At 43.4% G+C, this 13,978-nt stretch overlaps 1 protein-coding gene across 1 annotated transcript in view; it reads right to left on the bottom strand.

Moving 5' to 3' along the window:
- b3glcta (beta 3-glucosyltransferase a) overlaps positions 1-13,663 on the bottom strand; it is a 115,014-nt gene extending 101,351 nt beyond the window's left edge. Inside the window, exons 1-2 of the mRNA XM_080535039.1 lie at positions 13,536-13,663; positions 7,437-7,480 (exon numbers count right to left, since the gene is read on the bottom strand). Of these exons, the coding sequence (XP_080391165.1) occupies positions 7,437-7,480; positions 13,536-13,608 (117 nt within the window). The 5' untranslated portion in view covers positions 13,609-13,663. The remainder of the gene's footprint in view (positions 1-7,436; positions 7,481-13,535) is intronic.
- Between the last annotated feature and the right edge of the window lie 315 nt (positions 13,664-13,978).

Raw genomic sequence — 13,978 nt, 5'->3', positions numbered from 1 at the left:
GTGTTTAAGCGTTGTGCAACGAGAAAGTCGTACGAGCATGGCCACACATTTGCCGCGACATCACCCTGGTGTGTTGACGGGAGGCACGAAAAAGGCAGCTTGACAACTTCTGATAATGTAGCCAATTTTTTCATACCATGTTTAAAGTAAGGTTTCACTTTATTATTTAGTTAAAAGTGGCATAAAACATGTTTATTTGTCTGCTTTAAAGAGCCCAGTGATTCACTGCTGCAACCAGGTGCCTCCTCCCTCTCTCCTACTGCATCATTTAAGTTGAATGTGTGTTTCTGTTTAATATGTAGCCTAATGTTTGAGTGTAGAATATGTTATGTATGTATATATATCAGGGTTTCCGTTAACCGGTAATTACCGGTCTTTGTCCGGTAAAATTTGTTGAAGTCCGACAAATTGAAAACTCGTCGGACATAAATGTCCGGTAAAAATAATTCCCTCTAAGCACAATTTGAATACAATTCGCTAAAGTTCACATTCTGATTCCTTCTATTTTAAAAAAGACGAATATATAGGCTATGTATTTCTTTTATTATGATATGATTTGACACCGGCATGATGATGACTCCTAATGTGTAGGCTGCCTATGCGAAACAGCGGTTGTTTCCGGTGTGCGCTATAACTCGTGCACAATCGAGTCGAGGCAGAGAGGAGGATAGCGATGTTTCTCTCTGTGATAGTGTGATTATGCAAGCCTTTTCTGAAAGGGATGAGAACCCGATTGTTTCAGCTTCTCCCAGGGAGAAAGTGGTAGAGTTACCATCCTCCCCGAGTCCTACCATACCATCCGCTGACAGCCTATCTCTGCCTGTAACCGGCGAGCGATTGCGTGTCGCTCAAGTAGCTGATCAGTCATTAAACAAATGTTTTTTACATGCAGCTAGTGAGGAATCTGAAATAGGGGGCAACGTAGTTTATTTCCTTAACGATGGGATATTAATGCGTAAATGGTCTCCTCCTAATGCAAATGGTTGTGAGTGGAATACTGTAAAACAAGTGGTTGTGCCTGTGGGTTATAGACAACAGGTGTTATCTGTAGCACATGAGAGCCAGTGGTCAGGACATTTAGGTATAACTAAAACTTATCAGCTGATATTGAAACATTTCTTTTGGCCCGGACTGAAGGCGGATGTTGCCAAGCACTGCCGCTGTTGCCATACTTGTCAGATGGCGGGTAAGCCTAATCAATCCATTCCACCCGCACCATTGCATCCCATTCCTGCTATAGGGGAGCCATTTGAACGTGTAATAATTGATTGTGTTGGACCTTTGCCTAGGACTAAAAGTGGAAGTCAGTATTTGCTCACTATTATGTGCGCTGCTACTCGTTTTCCCGAAGCTGTTCCGTTGCGTAACATATCAGCCAGCTCAGTGGTGAAAGCTTTAACAACGTTTTTTTCCACATTCGGTCTTCCTCTTGTTATACAATCTGACCAGGCACTAACTTTCAGTCTAAGCTTTTCAAACAAGCCCTAAGAACGTTAGGGGTACGATGTCACGCCAGAAGCCTACATGCTTGCACTGTTCAATAAAATGTTATACATCTATTGTGGTATTTCTTTATATACGTATCCCAGCCTGCCTATTGTTTCTCAATAAACAGTTATGTTCTCCTCATTGTCATACTCCCGAGTCCGATTAAGTATGATTTGACAGGCAGCTAAACGAAATGCCTTCCCAACCAGCGAGACCTGGTTATAGAAATGACGTTGTTTTATTGATAAAAAAAGGGTAAAACTGGAAAGAGAAAATAGAAAACTCACATTAATCCCAAACAATTTAACAAACTTCAGTTAACGTAATGTGGAGTCCGTTCATTGATCGATGCTGTCTGTTCAGTTCCCAGTGAGGCGCCCGTTCAGCGCTGGACATAATGGCATAGCGCGCATGCGAATCATGTTATATTATTATATATTATATAGCTCGCATCTAATCGTATCGGATGAGAAATAGACATTAAATGGCATATATAGGCCGCTACACAACAGTAATCACCGCGACAAACAGCTATATTAGATTTGGAAAAATAAAAAATAAAAAATAAAATAAAAATATGATGACCGATGACCGGAATATATCACGTTTGTCCGGTAAATCGAAATCTTCCCGGACACGATGTCCGGCGGCAATTTTTTCTAACGGAAACCCTGATATATATATAAGGAAAAAACAACCCGGCGGTCCACCGAGAGGCGGGATGGAAGATGGACCAATCAGGACAGATAACACGGTAACGACTGGAACGGCAACGACTAACGATCAAAGGATCCTGAGAGAATGCAGCTGTGGGTGGTCCAAAGTAACAACCTACTTGGGCCTGCGGATCCACCAGGGGAGGACAAAATGCGGCGGCAGCTATCAGATGCAAACTTGCACTGCGCCAGCAGGTCAGACAAGGAGGAATCAGAGCCAGGTTGAGCACCACAGTGCTACTGATCCCACCATTGCATCCGGTGAGAGAGAGCAAGAACAGCCTCCCCAGCAGGATTTGCAACCACATCTGCACGACCCACAACAGGAGCATCAGAGCAGAACGCCAAGTAGAGAATCCACCAAGGAAACCCCAGAGAAGCCAGACCGGAAACCCAAGATCAAGTGGCCAAAGGCCAGCGACAAGGATTCATGGAGAAGCTTCGACGAAAGCTTACATACCACCCTCCAGAACAGTCTAAGAGGCAGCACAACGTCCAAGCTGAACATCTTCGGCCATATCATCTATGAGGAAGGCAAGGGAAGATTTGGAGAGATGCCTCAGAGGAGGACCGTTCCTAGGCAGAGCGGGAGACGGGAGAGAGAAATCCTCCAGCTGGTAAAGGAGCGGCGACGTTTGCGGAAGGCATGGAGGAGAGCTGAGGAAGAGGAGAAGGAGGGCTTGCAGAACCTCTGGAGTCAGATCAGAACCAGACTCACCCACCTGAGGCGAGCTGAAAGGATCAGGAAACGTAGAAGCAACAAGGAAAAGGCAAGGACGAACTTCTTCCGGGACCCGTTCAAGTACGCCCGGGGTTTGCTTGAGGAGACGAAATCGGGGAAGCTGCAGACCACCGAGCAGGAGCTGGAGGAACACATCAAGGACCAGCTCAGTGACAGCCAAAAGGAGAGTCCCCTTGGTTCCCCAGGGCACGTACCGCTCCCACCCGAGCCCTCTTCTCAGTTTGACACCACTCCCCCCAGATGGTCTGAAGTTAAGCAGGCGGTGGAGCATGCGAGAGCTGCATCTGCACCCGGACCAAATGGCGTCTCCTATAGGGTATACAAGAACTGCCCAATGACCCTGAAGCTTTTGTGGAGACTAATGGGCATTGCCTGGAAAACAGAATCCATCCCTTCAGCATGGAGCAGAGCAGTCACTACCTTCATCCCGAAAGAGAAAGACTCCCATAACATCAGCCAATTCAGAGGCATAGCCTTATTGAACGTGGAGGGGAAGATCTTCTTCTCAGTGATGGCAAAGCGCATGACCAGCTACCTCCTGGCAAACAATTACATCGACACCAGCTGTCAGAAGGCAGGCGTCCCAGGATTTCCTGGCTGCGTGGAGCACTCGGCTATGATCTGGGAACAGATCCAGACAGCGAAGCGGAGCAAATCAGACCGGCACGTCGTTTGGCTGGACCTTGCAAATGCATATGGGTCTGTTCCCCACCAGCTCATCCATTTTGCCCTCAAATTCTTCCACATACCACCGTGCATCCAGAGCCTACTAGCAACCTACTTTAACAACTTCCATGTATGCTACACAACCCAGGAGTTCTCAACGTGTTGGCACCGGCTGGAGAAAGGGATAGCGATGGGTTGTTCGATCTCCCCCATCCTTTTCACAGCAGCGTTTGAGATCATCCTAATCGGCGGAAGACAGATGGTCCGAGGAATCAGATCCCAGTCAGGTCTGCGACTCCCAGCCCTACGGAGCTATATGGATGATGTCACCACACTCCTTCAGACAGCAGCGTGCACAGCGAGACTTCTGAAGAGGTTTGAGGAGCTCCTAACATGGGCCCGGATGAGGATAAAACCAACTAAGTCCCGCAGTCTCTCAATCAGGAAAGGAGTCCGGAATGACAACATCTCTTTCTCAGTGGATGGCGAGAAGATCCCGCTGCTAGTGGACCATCCTGTGCGAAGCCTCGGAAGGCTTTACACGGCTGACCTTTCTGACAAGCACATGGCTTCTTCTGTCACTTCCCAGCTCTTGGACGGCCTGAAGAAGATCGACCAAAGCCTCCTGCCAGGGAAATTCAAGGTGTGGTGTTACCAGTTCACCTTATACCAACGTCTCATGTGGCCCCTGAAGTTGTGTGACATCACTTTAACAACAGTGCTGAAGTTGGACGCAAAAGCCAACAACTACATCCGCAAGTGGCTGGGCCTTCCCCGCTGCCTCACTAATACAGCGCTGTTTGGAAGAACCACACTGAAGCTCCCACTGAAATCCATCAGCCTGGGCTATAAACAGGAGAAAGTGAGACTCGTGTTCGAGCTGAGAGACTCACCCGACCCGTTTGTCCAACACAGCAAGGCCCAGGTTCGCACAGGACGCAAGTGGGATGCCACGCAGGCAGTTGACCAGGCCATCAATCGCTTGAAACACCAGGAGATCGTCGGGGTGCTGCAGCCAGGCAGGACTGGTTTTGGATGGGGATCAGCACCCAAGATGTGGTCCAAGGCAACGAGGAAGGAAAGGAAAGATCTAGTGATCTCTGAAGTCGTAAAGATCGAAGAGGAGTGCTACAAAATCAGAGCCGTGGGCCAACAACAGCAAGGAAGGTGGACAACGTGGGAGGCTGTGATCAACAGAGCCATCACATGGAAGGATATGTGGAGGCTGCCCCAAGCAAGGCTGAGCTTCTCGATCAGGGCCACCTACGACACCCTTCCCAGTTCCCGGAACCTGCACCTCTGGTACGGCACAGAGGAGACCTGCCAACTCTGCAACGCCAACAACCCAAACTTGCGACACATCCTCTCTGGATGCAAGGCGGGACTGACGCAGGGTCGGTACAGATGGCGGCACGACCGGGTGCTGCGCAAACTAGCAGAAATTCTGGAAGCACGCAGACTGGAATCAAACAAGAGCAGCCCAGTCACATCACAGCAGCGGATCCAGTTTGTCCGGCAAGGGGGAGAAAGTCAGGGCAGCAGCACGAAGCAGTGGTCCCTCCTGTCTCCTGGAGGAGAGTGGAACATGAGAGCTGACCTCGATCGACAGCTGAAGTTCCCACACGAGATCACATCAACCTCCCTTCGGCCAGATGTCGTACTCTGGTCTACCCCGATGAGGACAGTCATCATGGTGGAGCTGACCGTTCCATGGGAAGAGGGGATGGAGGCTGCCTTCGAGAGAAAGAAGGAAAAGTACACAGACTTGGCAGCTGCGTGCTCGCAAGCAGGGTGGAGGGCAGTCACCTATCCTGTGGAAGTTGGGTGCAGAGGCTATACAGGAACATCTACACAGCGGCTCCTGAGGTCGCTGGGGATCACAGGATCCAAGCTGAGAAAGGCGCTCAAAGACCTGGCGGAGGAGGCTGAACAAGGGAGCTTCTGGCTCTGGCTCAGAAGAAAGGACAAGGCGTGGGGGAAAGGAGGATCCTAGGGCTGGCTGCAGGGAGTGGCAGGGAGACGTCCCTGTCACTGCTCCACCACCTTGAGATGTTCCGGGATTAAAGGAGCGAAACATCAGTGAAGGGTGGCTCCCGGCTGACGACCCTGCAGTCAGCCCACTGGCACCGTCGGAGGTGCGACAGGCAGCAATGCCCAGCAGGTATACCCACCTGTGCTTTCATCTATATATATATATATATATACACACACCCAGTTTTGACATCTTGAATGTTGTTGGGTTTTACACAGTAAAAGTGGTGTTTTTACAGAATTCGAGGAAAAAGCTTTTTATTTTTATTTTAATGTTTTGTGTTGATCCGAAAAATGATCCGATCCGTGACTCAAAAACCGTGGCACGATCCGATCCGTGAGTTAGGTGATCCGTTACACCCCATTTCACACTATACTAAACTGAGACTTGATATAAAGACTTGATATAAAGACTTGATATAAAGACTTGATATAAAGACTTGATATGAAGACTTGATATGAAGACTTGATATGAAGACTTGATATGAAGACTTGATATGAAGACTTGATATAAAGACTTGATATAAAGACTTGATATAAAGACTTGATATAAAGACTTGATATAAAGACTTGATATGAAGACTTGATAGAAAGACTTGATAGAAAGACTTGATAGAAAGACTTGATAGAAAGACTTGATAGAAAGACTTGATAGAAAGACTTGATAGAAAGACTTGATAGAAAGAGTGAAAACTCCACTAGGGGAGGCAAAAGAACAGCTGACGTCGGTAAACAGGAAACCAGAAAATGTGATACTAAGCACCTCAGCCTGGAGGCATTCCTGTCAACTGGTTTTCTCACACCGATAACAATTAGAGCAACTAAACATGCTAATTATTTATTTATTGAGAGGCACGGATACCACATACCGAGAGAGAAAGAGAGAGAGAGGACAGAATCATCCGATTATTGAGGGACAAGTCAAATGGAATGGATTTATATTTCAGGGCAGATTAAGCTTGCAAGCTGGGTTTGACCTGGAGACATTTGATCAACCTACTGAAACGCACCAACCACAGGGCTTTATTCTGGTTGTGTGGGAGATGTAACCTTTAATAGGGGTGAGGGAACTCCACTTTTGCACCGTATTGCACACCGTATGACAGTGTGTCACATCGCACGGCAACCTGCACAGCATTTCTGCACAGTCTGACATTTCTTCAGAATCTGAACTTTCCGTAATGTTGTTTATATGCTGAATGTTGATATGCTGATTTGCATTCTGCTACTATCACCTATTCTGTTATTGACGCTCTGACGCTATTGTATATGCAGCTATTGTTGATTGTTGTTTTATATCCTGCCTATTCTATTATTGATTTTGTATTTCTACTGCAATGCCAATGTCTAATTGAACCTGTACCCAATGTTACTCTGTGTATCCATACATTGTAATAAAAGCAATTCTGATTCTGACTTGGGAAACATGCATGGGGTGCATACTAATTAACAACACATGTGCATATGGTAGGTATATTACCTATCAAATTTGCATATGGTAGGTATTAGTACCTATCACATTTGCATATGGTAGGTATTAGTACCTATCACATTTGCATATGGTAAGTATTAGTACCTATCGCATTTGCATATGGTAAGTATTAGTACCTATCACATTTGCATATGGTAGGTATTAGTACCTATCACATTTGCATATGGTAGGTATTAGTACCTATCACATTTGCATATGGTAAGTATTAGTACCTATCGCATTTGCATATGGTAAGTATTAGTACCTATCACATTTGCATATGGTAGGTACTGTAAGATTATAAAGCAATAACAATGCTTACCTGTGAGCCTTCTTTCGAGCTGCCAGTGGCAAAGTCGACAGGGACTGTAAAATAAAAACACATGTCACTGACAAAGCCACTCAATAAAATTATGTTCCTCATTTCGTCTCATTCCAGTCAAAGGCTGCACATTACACAGAAAGGTTCCTATGGGAACCACTGTGTCTAATGAGACATCATCGAGGCCAATCTTTGGAAGAAAAAAAAAACCGGTTAGTTATAGCCGGAGATTTCAAGAACGGCCTTAGAGTGCTTCTTTCCTTTTAGTTTCCGTATGTTAGGTTTGTGATAGTGTGCTGTTCGCCATTCATCTATGAAAGATTGCGGTTAGGGCATAGAGAGCCTCTATCCAATTATATTGCCATCGATTTCGAGCCGAGAGGATCTTCGCATGAGGATTCCAAATCAATAGATAACATCAAAACAGCGGTGCTGAAAATGAATTTCTATACCAGTCCATTTAAAATCAGGCAACTGTGCCGGTTTGGTGGTGGAGGGGGGTTCTCACGAGTGTTCTAAACCCCCAGTTCGTTCTAACTGTAATTACGAAGAGTCAAAGGACTGGAGTCCCTTTTTCTCCGATGTGGTGGGCATGCATGGAGAGCTGTTGATTAAACCTACAGGCAGGTTCCTACTGCTAAGGAGTGGCCAGGGGCCTTGGGATACACACAGAGTTGTTTTCATAAAGAGAGACAAATGTGTATGTGGAAAGAAACAGTGCAGGGACAGATCAGCAGAGAGCTCACAGCACATATGGGCTCTGAACCCCCAAAGGAACGGATTCTGGACGCGTTCCAGATCAGCTGATCAGAGGAACAAAAACCCTGCAAACAATATTACTGAATGGTTGACACATATTGTGGTGGCAGGGAGTACGTTTTCACCTGGAGCTTAGAGTAGGGGCTAGGAAGTGTAGCCTTAACGATGGGTTTGAAAACATGAAATACAGTTAATTCCACTAAATCATGGATTCAGAGCGAGCAACTGAGAAAAAGATAATGGGTTCCACTGAACAATATGTTTCTGAGCATGCAGACAGATCTGATCTCTCTCCCGTCTTTGTTAGGGAGGATTAAAAATGCAACATTTTGGCTAGGAACACAGCCTCCTACAGGAATATATCCAAGTTCCACTCCCTATTCTTGTTGTTGCAACTGTTGCAAACTTGCCATCTTATCAGGAACTCCCTGGAGAAAGAGAGGGAAAGAGAAAGAGAAAGAGAGACAGGGAGAGAAAGCCATTTTGCAAACACTTGTGCAAAGCCTGCACGACGCCAGAAGCACTGTTGGAAGGACCTCACTCAAAAAAAACATACATAATTAGCTGTGTTGTTCTCAAAAATGTCTCCAATTGAGTTAGAACGAGACTCCTTCCTGGCTTTGATTGTAGCAACATAGAAAATAGGCTACGTTGGGTATAAGCAAGGGAAACTTAGTTTGAAAGCTTTTTGATGTACGTGCTTTAAAAGCCTTTAATCTGTCACTACAGTTCATTCATGCATGCACGGTCCCTTGTTCCTCAAAGCAATATCTTCAGCCAGGTCATGATGACACTTATTCAGATTGTTGGCTTCTTCTCGTGTAGTGAAATGGCAAACTGTAAAATGTTAATAACGGTACCTCGTTAGAGAAACTTTCTTCTTCTGAATTTTTACATATTTCACATCACACACACACAATGACATATCACATCACATACACACACACACACACACACACATATGATGACAGTTCACATCATACACACACAGACATGATGACATATTTCACATCACACACATACAGGCATGATGACAGTTCACATCACACACACTCTGGATAAACCAACCATTCTGCTTATAAGGAGAAGGACCTTTAGCTATGTTGGGGAAGACAGATAACTGAACAGAAAACATAGGAGGACGTAACAGTATGTAAACCATGAAGGCCACGTTTATGATGTCTTTTATACAGCCATATCACTGACTTGGGATGGACGGTTTTTCGGTTAAACCGAAAACCGGGGTTTATAAAAATAGAAACGGTTTTTTATCAAAACCGTCTGAAACCGTTTTTTTTTTTTTAGAAGAATAAAATAGAATAAGAATAAAACTGGAACATGTCACATGTTTGTCGTGTGTGAAAATAACAATGATACAGTCTGAATCTGCCGCGCAATGAGTGAGAGGTTTGGTCAGTTGTGAAGAATAACTGAGGATTAATATCTAATTGGGATTATATTTAAGGGTAACGAATCACTCTATGGGAAAGATAGTTGCCTTCAGTTATTGGTAGATAGGAAAGTTTTTTTTACAATTACTCGCTTACATTTAATAAGATCATTTTCGCTGCTCTCTGTAAAGCGCATTGGGTCACTTTTGTGAGAAATGCGCTATAGAAATAAAATGTGATTTGATTTGAAATCAATCAATCAAACTTTATTTATGTTCTATAGCACAAATCATGCATTGAATGTAACTCCAAGTGCAGTATTTACTAAACCACAATATAATAAAACAAGAGCTATACGGATCAAGAGTGTTTGTGCACAGCGCCACTGTGTGTGAAGGCGCTACTGAAAGTGATGACAGAACGCATGTCTCAGAAGATACGCGGTCACTTAGTGACGCAAAGGTAGTTCTGTATTTATCTCTATCTGTATTAGTACATTTATTTTGAAAGCTCTATTTTGACAGCTCTACCATGGGCACTTTTATTTTGATGGGGCATTCTTTGTTGATTGACTTACGACAGTTCAGGACGAGTCAGTCTCGCGGCATGTGGTTTTTATGAAAAGCTTTAAGTATGTTCACTGCATAATTCTAAGTCTAATATTTCAGTGATTATTGAGCAGTATTCAAATATTTAAATACATTGAGCAGCAGCTGAAACTTTGTCTAAGAACCAAGATATTGAGAAAGCAGTTCATTCAATGAAGACGCTGTTCCAAGAGATGATCTTCCGTGCAGGTGTGCACCCTGGATCAGCGGAGCTGGTGTGTTAAGTGTTCATGTGTTTTCATGTATGGTGTAGCTTACAAAAGTCTGCCTTTCCACTTATATTTGTGAAACTAAGTAGCCTAAATGTGTTGCGACTGTGCTTACGGTGTTTTAATGGTGTTCGACATGAGTGTATTGTAGCAGTAGGGCTCAATTATTTGAAATTGGCGCTCCTTTTTTTAATTTATTTTTTACATATATTTATTTTTTTTATTTTTTTTTACTGTATTTTTCGGTTAACCGGAAAACCGCGGTTTTACTCTCTGACGGTTTTTCGGTTTCAATAATTGGAAACCGTCCATCCCTACTTCAGGCCCTAACTGGGTGATAGGCCAGACTTTTACTATGCCATAAAAATGGGTCTGCGTTTGCTTGGTGCCTAATGGATCAAAACTTTTGTCTAAAAAGCAAAAAATATGTAGGCTATCCAGTCAGTAGGCCTACAGTTATGTATTTTTTTTTTAAATCGGTATCGGTATCGGTTGATCTTGAGGAAAAAAATCGGTATCGGCCCCAAAAATCCAGATCGGAGCATCCCTAGTATCTACTTTAATCTCATCTTCACCTCTCTGTTTTAAACTAAACGGGCTCTTCTGAGTAAAATCTAGAGTCACAATATAGCAGTAGTGCCCTCATATCCAAGTAATAGCCTACATTTTCTTTAATGACAAGATAGTGAAATCGGTGGAGAATATTAATATGTGATAAAAAGCTAAAGTACGTAGCCAATATTTTGTTAAACAGCCTGAGCAGCACCAGTTGCATTTTGTGACGTTAGAATTATAGCCTAATTTGTCAAAATTTAGTTTTTTACATAATCTGATCCATTAGGTGTTTATTAATGCCTGTGTGGTGTTATTTTTAAAATGTTGACATTTTTTTGTTAGTAATTCATAAAATACAAAGGTTCCATCACACAGAACATAATGGAATGTAAAAACGTTGACGCTCAATATCTCTGAACTACCCTAAACGGAGATAGAACCTTATGATTCTAAGCTCACGATTTGCTGCAATTAATTTTGACAAAAACGTATTGGATTCCTTCACATACCACATGTGGCTGGTAGCTGTTATGCTCTCCTAGATGTGCCAATGTCTCTCTCTCTCTCTCTCTCTCTCTCTCTCTCTCTCTCTCTCTCTCTCTCTCTCTCTCTCTCTCTCTCTCTCTCTCTCTCTCTCTCTCTCCAGGCCAGCTCCCAGGCCTGCCTGGCCCAGATTAGCTGACCCAGGCTGCAGCTCTTCTTCCAGAGCTGATGTGATTTCATGCTTTCCCAGGGTGTTTTCACTGTGTTTCCCGCTTCAGCAGTTTTTCTCCACACAAACCTTGACTACTGTCTTTTGTATCGATTTTTTGTTTGTTAGTTTGCAATTGTAGGCTATATATATATATATATAACGCTTAGGCTTAAATGGATAACTGTCCTTGGAGAATCCTGGAAGGGAAGTCATTCATAATCATTGTGAAACTACGGGTTGGGTTTGAGAAACCTGAACACTTGATCTTTTGGCACTGTTTGCACTTCTTATATTTATATTTATTTATTACTTTTGCACTATGATGTTGGTTTGCACTGTCTTGTCCTGTCTTGCACCTGTCCTGTTGTAAACTGCGCTCCACTGTACCAAACCAAATTCCTAACATGTTTACATGTCATGGCAATAAAGTCTTCTGATTCTGATTCTGAGAAAGGCGCTATATAAAGTTATTATTATTATAATAAAACGTCACATATATATATAGATAATTATTATTATTATATATTTTTTAAAGTTAGTGTTAGAAATTATTTCCATGTAACATGAAAGCTTATTTGAAGAGGATGGTAAAACAAAAAAAGACATTTCTGGTGGTATTTTTCACAGTGAGATGTCGAGTAGACATGATGCGTTATGTCATCTCCGAGACGTGTCCTACTGCTACGGATAAATAATACAGTAAGATGTCTCTCTTGACAAGAATCTATCTTTACAAGGAACAATTTCTCTAAAAGCCATAGGTATAAAAAAAATAAAAATAAAAGAATTTACAAAGAGCAACACTTTCAAACACTCTAGTCAGGTGCTGGTTAAAGTAGGTCAATGTCAATGATAATTCATACAGAAACCTCCAACCCAACCCAAGGCAGCCAGGACAGTCTCCAGCTCTTAACACAGAAAATACTAGACCTTGGCTGCAGGATTTGAAACTCACTCAAGTCAAGGTCGTGGATGTTAGACCTTGCATGATTAAAGGAAACAGCTGGAGTTATAGTTATAGCCTCCTCTGTGGGGCTGAAGTTATTTATTCATTTTGATTTCACGATTTAACAGATAACTTATCAAGTCAAATCACCATCGCATATGCAACGCGCCTATTATAAATATCTAATATTTAATATTACATACATGTTTCCCTACACCTATTTTGTTAAATTAACCAGACTAGCCTACTATTTAATGTAACATGCAACTTGTTGCGCATTTGTTAGAGTAACATTATGACATATTCCTGTCGCCATATAACATGAAAGGATTAGGCTAGTAGCGGAGGACACAACATCAAAAGTGTCTGGAGGGTTTATAATAAATGCAAAACATTAAACATACAATGTCAATATTATGAATTATTTGTCCTGTCAATTAACATTACGTTATCAACACACATCCACTACTACAGCAAACCCTCTTGTCTGGGTCCTAGTCCACTGGCCAGGAAGTTTCACAAAACCTTCTTACTCAAATATGTGGCTCCATACTTTCCCTACTACTGTAGTGGTCAAAACATGTCTGCTGCCCCAAAGGACCTCCAAAGTCATCCAAACATAAATATAGGTGACTATATGAGTAGAGGTACGGGTGACCGACGATAGTCTCCCAAATTGGGCTCTAATAACGGTCAAAGATCCTAAACATGATCCAGGACATCATTATCCAGCCTTGCTCTGAGCAGGAGCACATTTCCTGGAGCTTCGCTACAAAGCAGAGGCACATTTGATTTGAACCCTCCTAAGACCTGCAACTCTCCGCAAAACTGTTCCTCCAACAGGAACGACTTGGCTCGACTCCCTACCCTACTCTGCGAGCCGAGAAAAACATGCAATAACTTCCGACACAATAGCACAAGTCCGTCAAATACTTACTGAACGACAGGGAAAAAATGCAATAAAACGCCGCTCTGTATCCGACTGTATCACGATTCCCAGGGACCATCATGTGGGAATTACAACACCGCTGGAGTCGTAGTAGACTAACTCGGATGACAGCTTCCAGTCTGGCTGTTTGACAGTGTTGTAGAATATGATGCTTTCCCTTAACCCAACACCCCAACAATTTCACGGACTATGATATAAGAAGGACGGGGTTTGTTCGCATCTTCACTTCTCCTGCGCGGCTCAGACGCGCCCTCTTGTGGCCTAACGGGAGGTTTAGGGTTAGCGTTCGTAAATACGCTCTGGAAATCTGATCAGCACCTCATGGAATGCCTCTTGTCCAATCAAATTACTTGGACTCCAGTGTGCGCTCCGGCGCTCTCAGAGCGAGTTTACGAACGCAGCCCTTGATTGTTGGTGACTAGAGACACTGA

The sequence above is a fragment of the Nansenia antarctica genome, assembly GCF_963989245.1.
Source record: "Nansenia antarctica genome assembly, chromosome: 1".
NCBI lineage: Eukaryota > Metazoa > Chordata > Actinopteri > Argentiniformes > Microstomatidae > Nansenia > Nansenia antarctica.
This window is presented reverse-complemented; position numbering and strand designations above follow the sequence as displayed.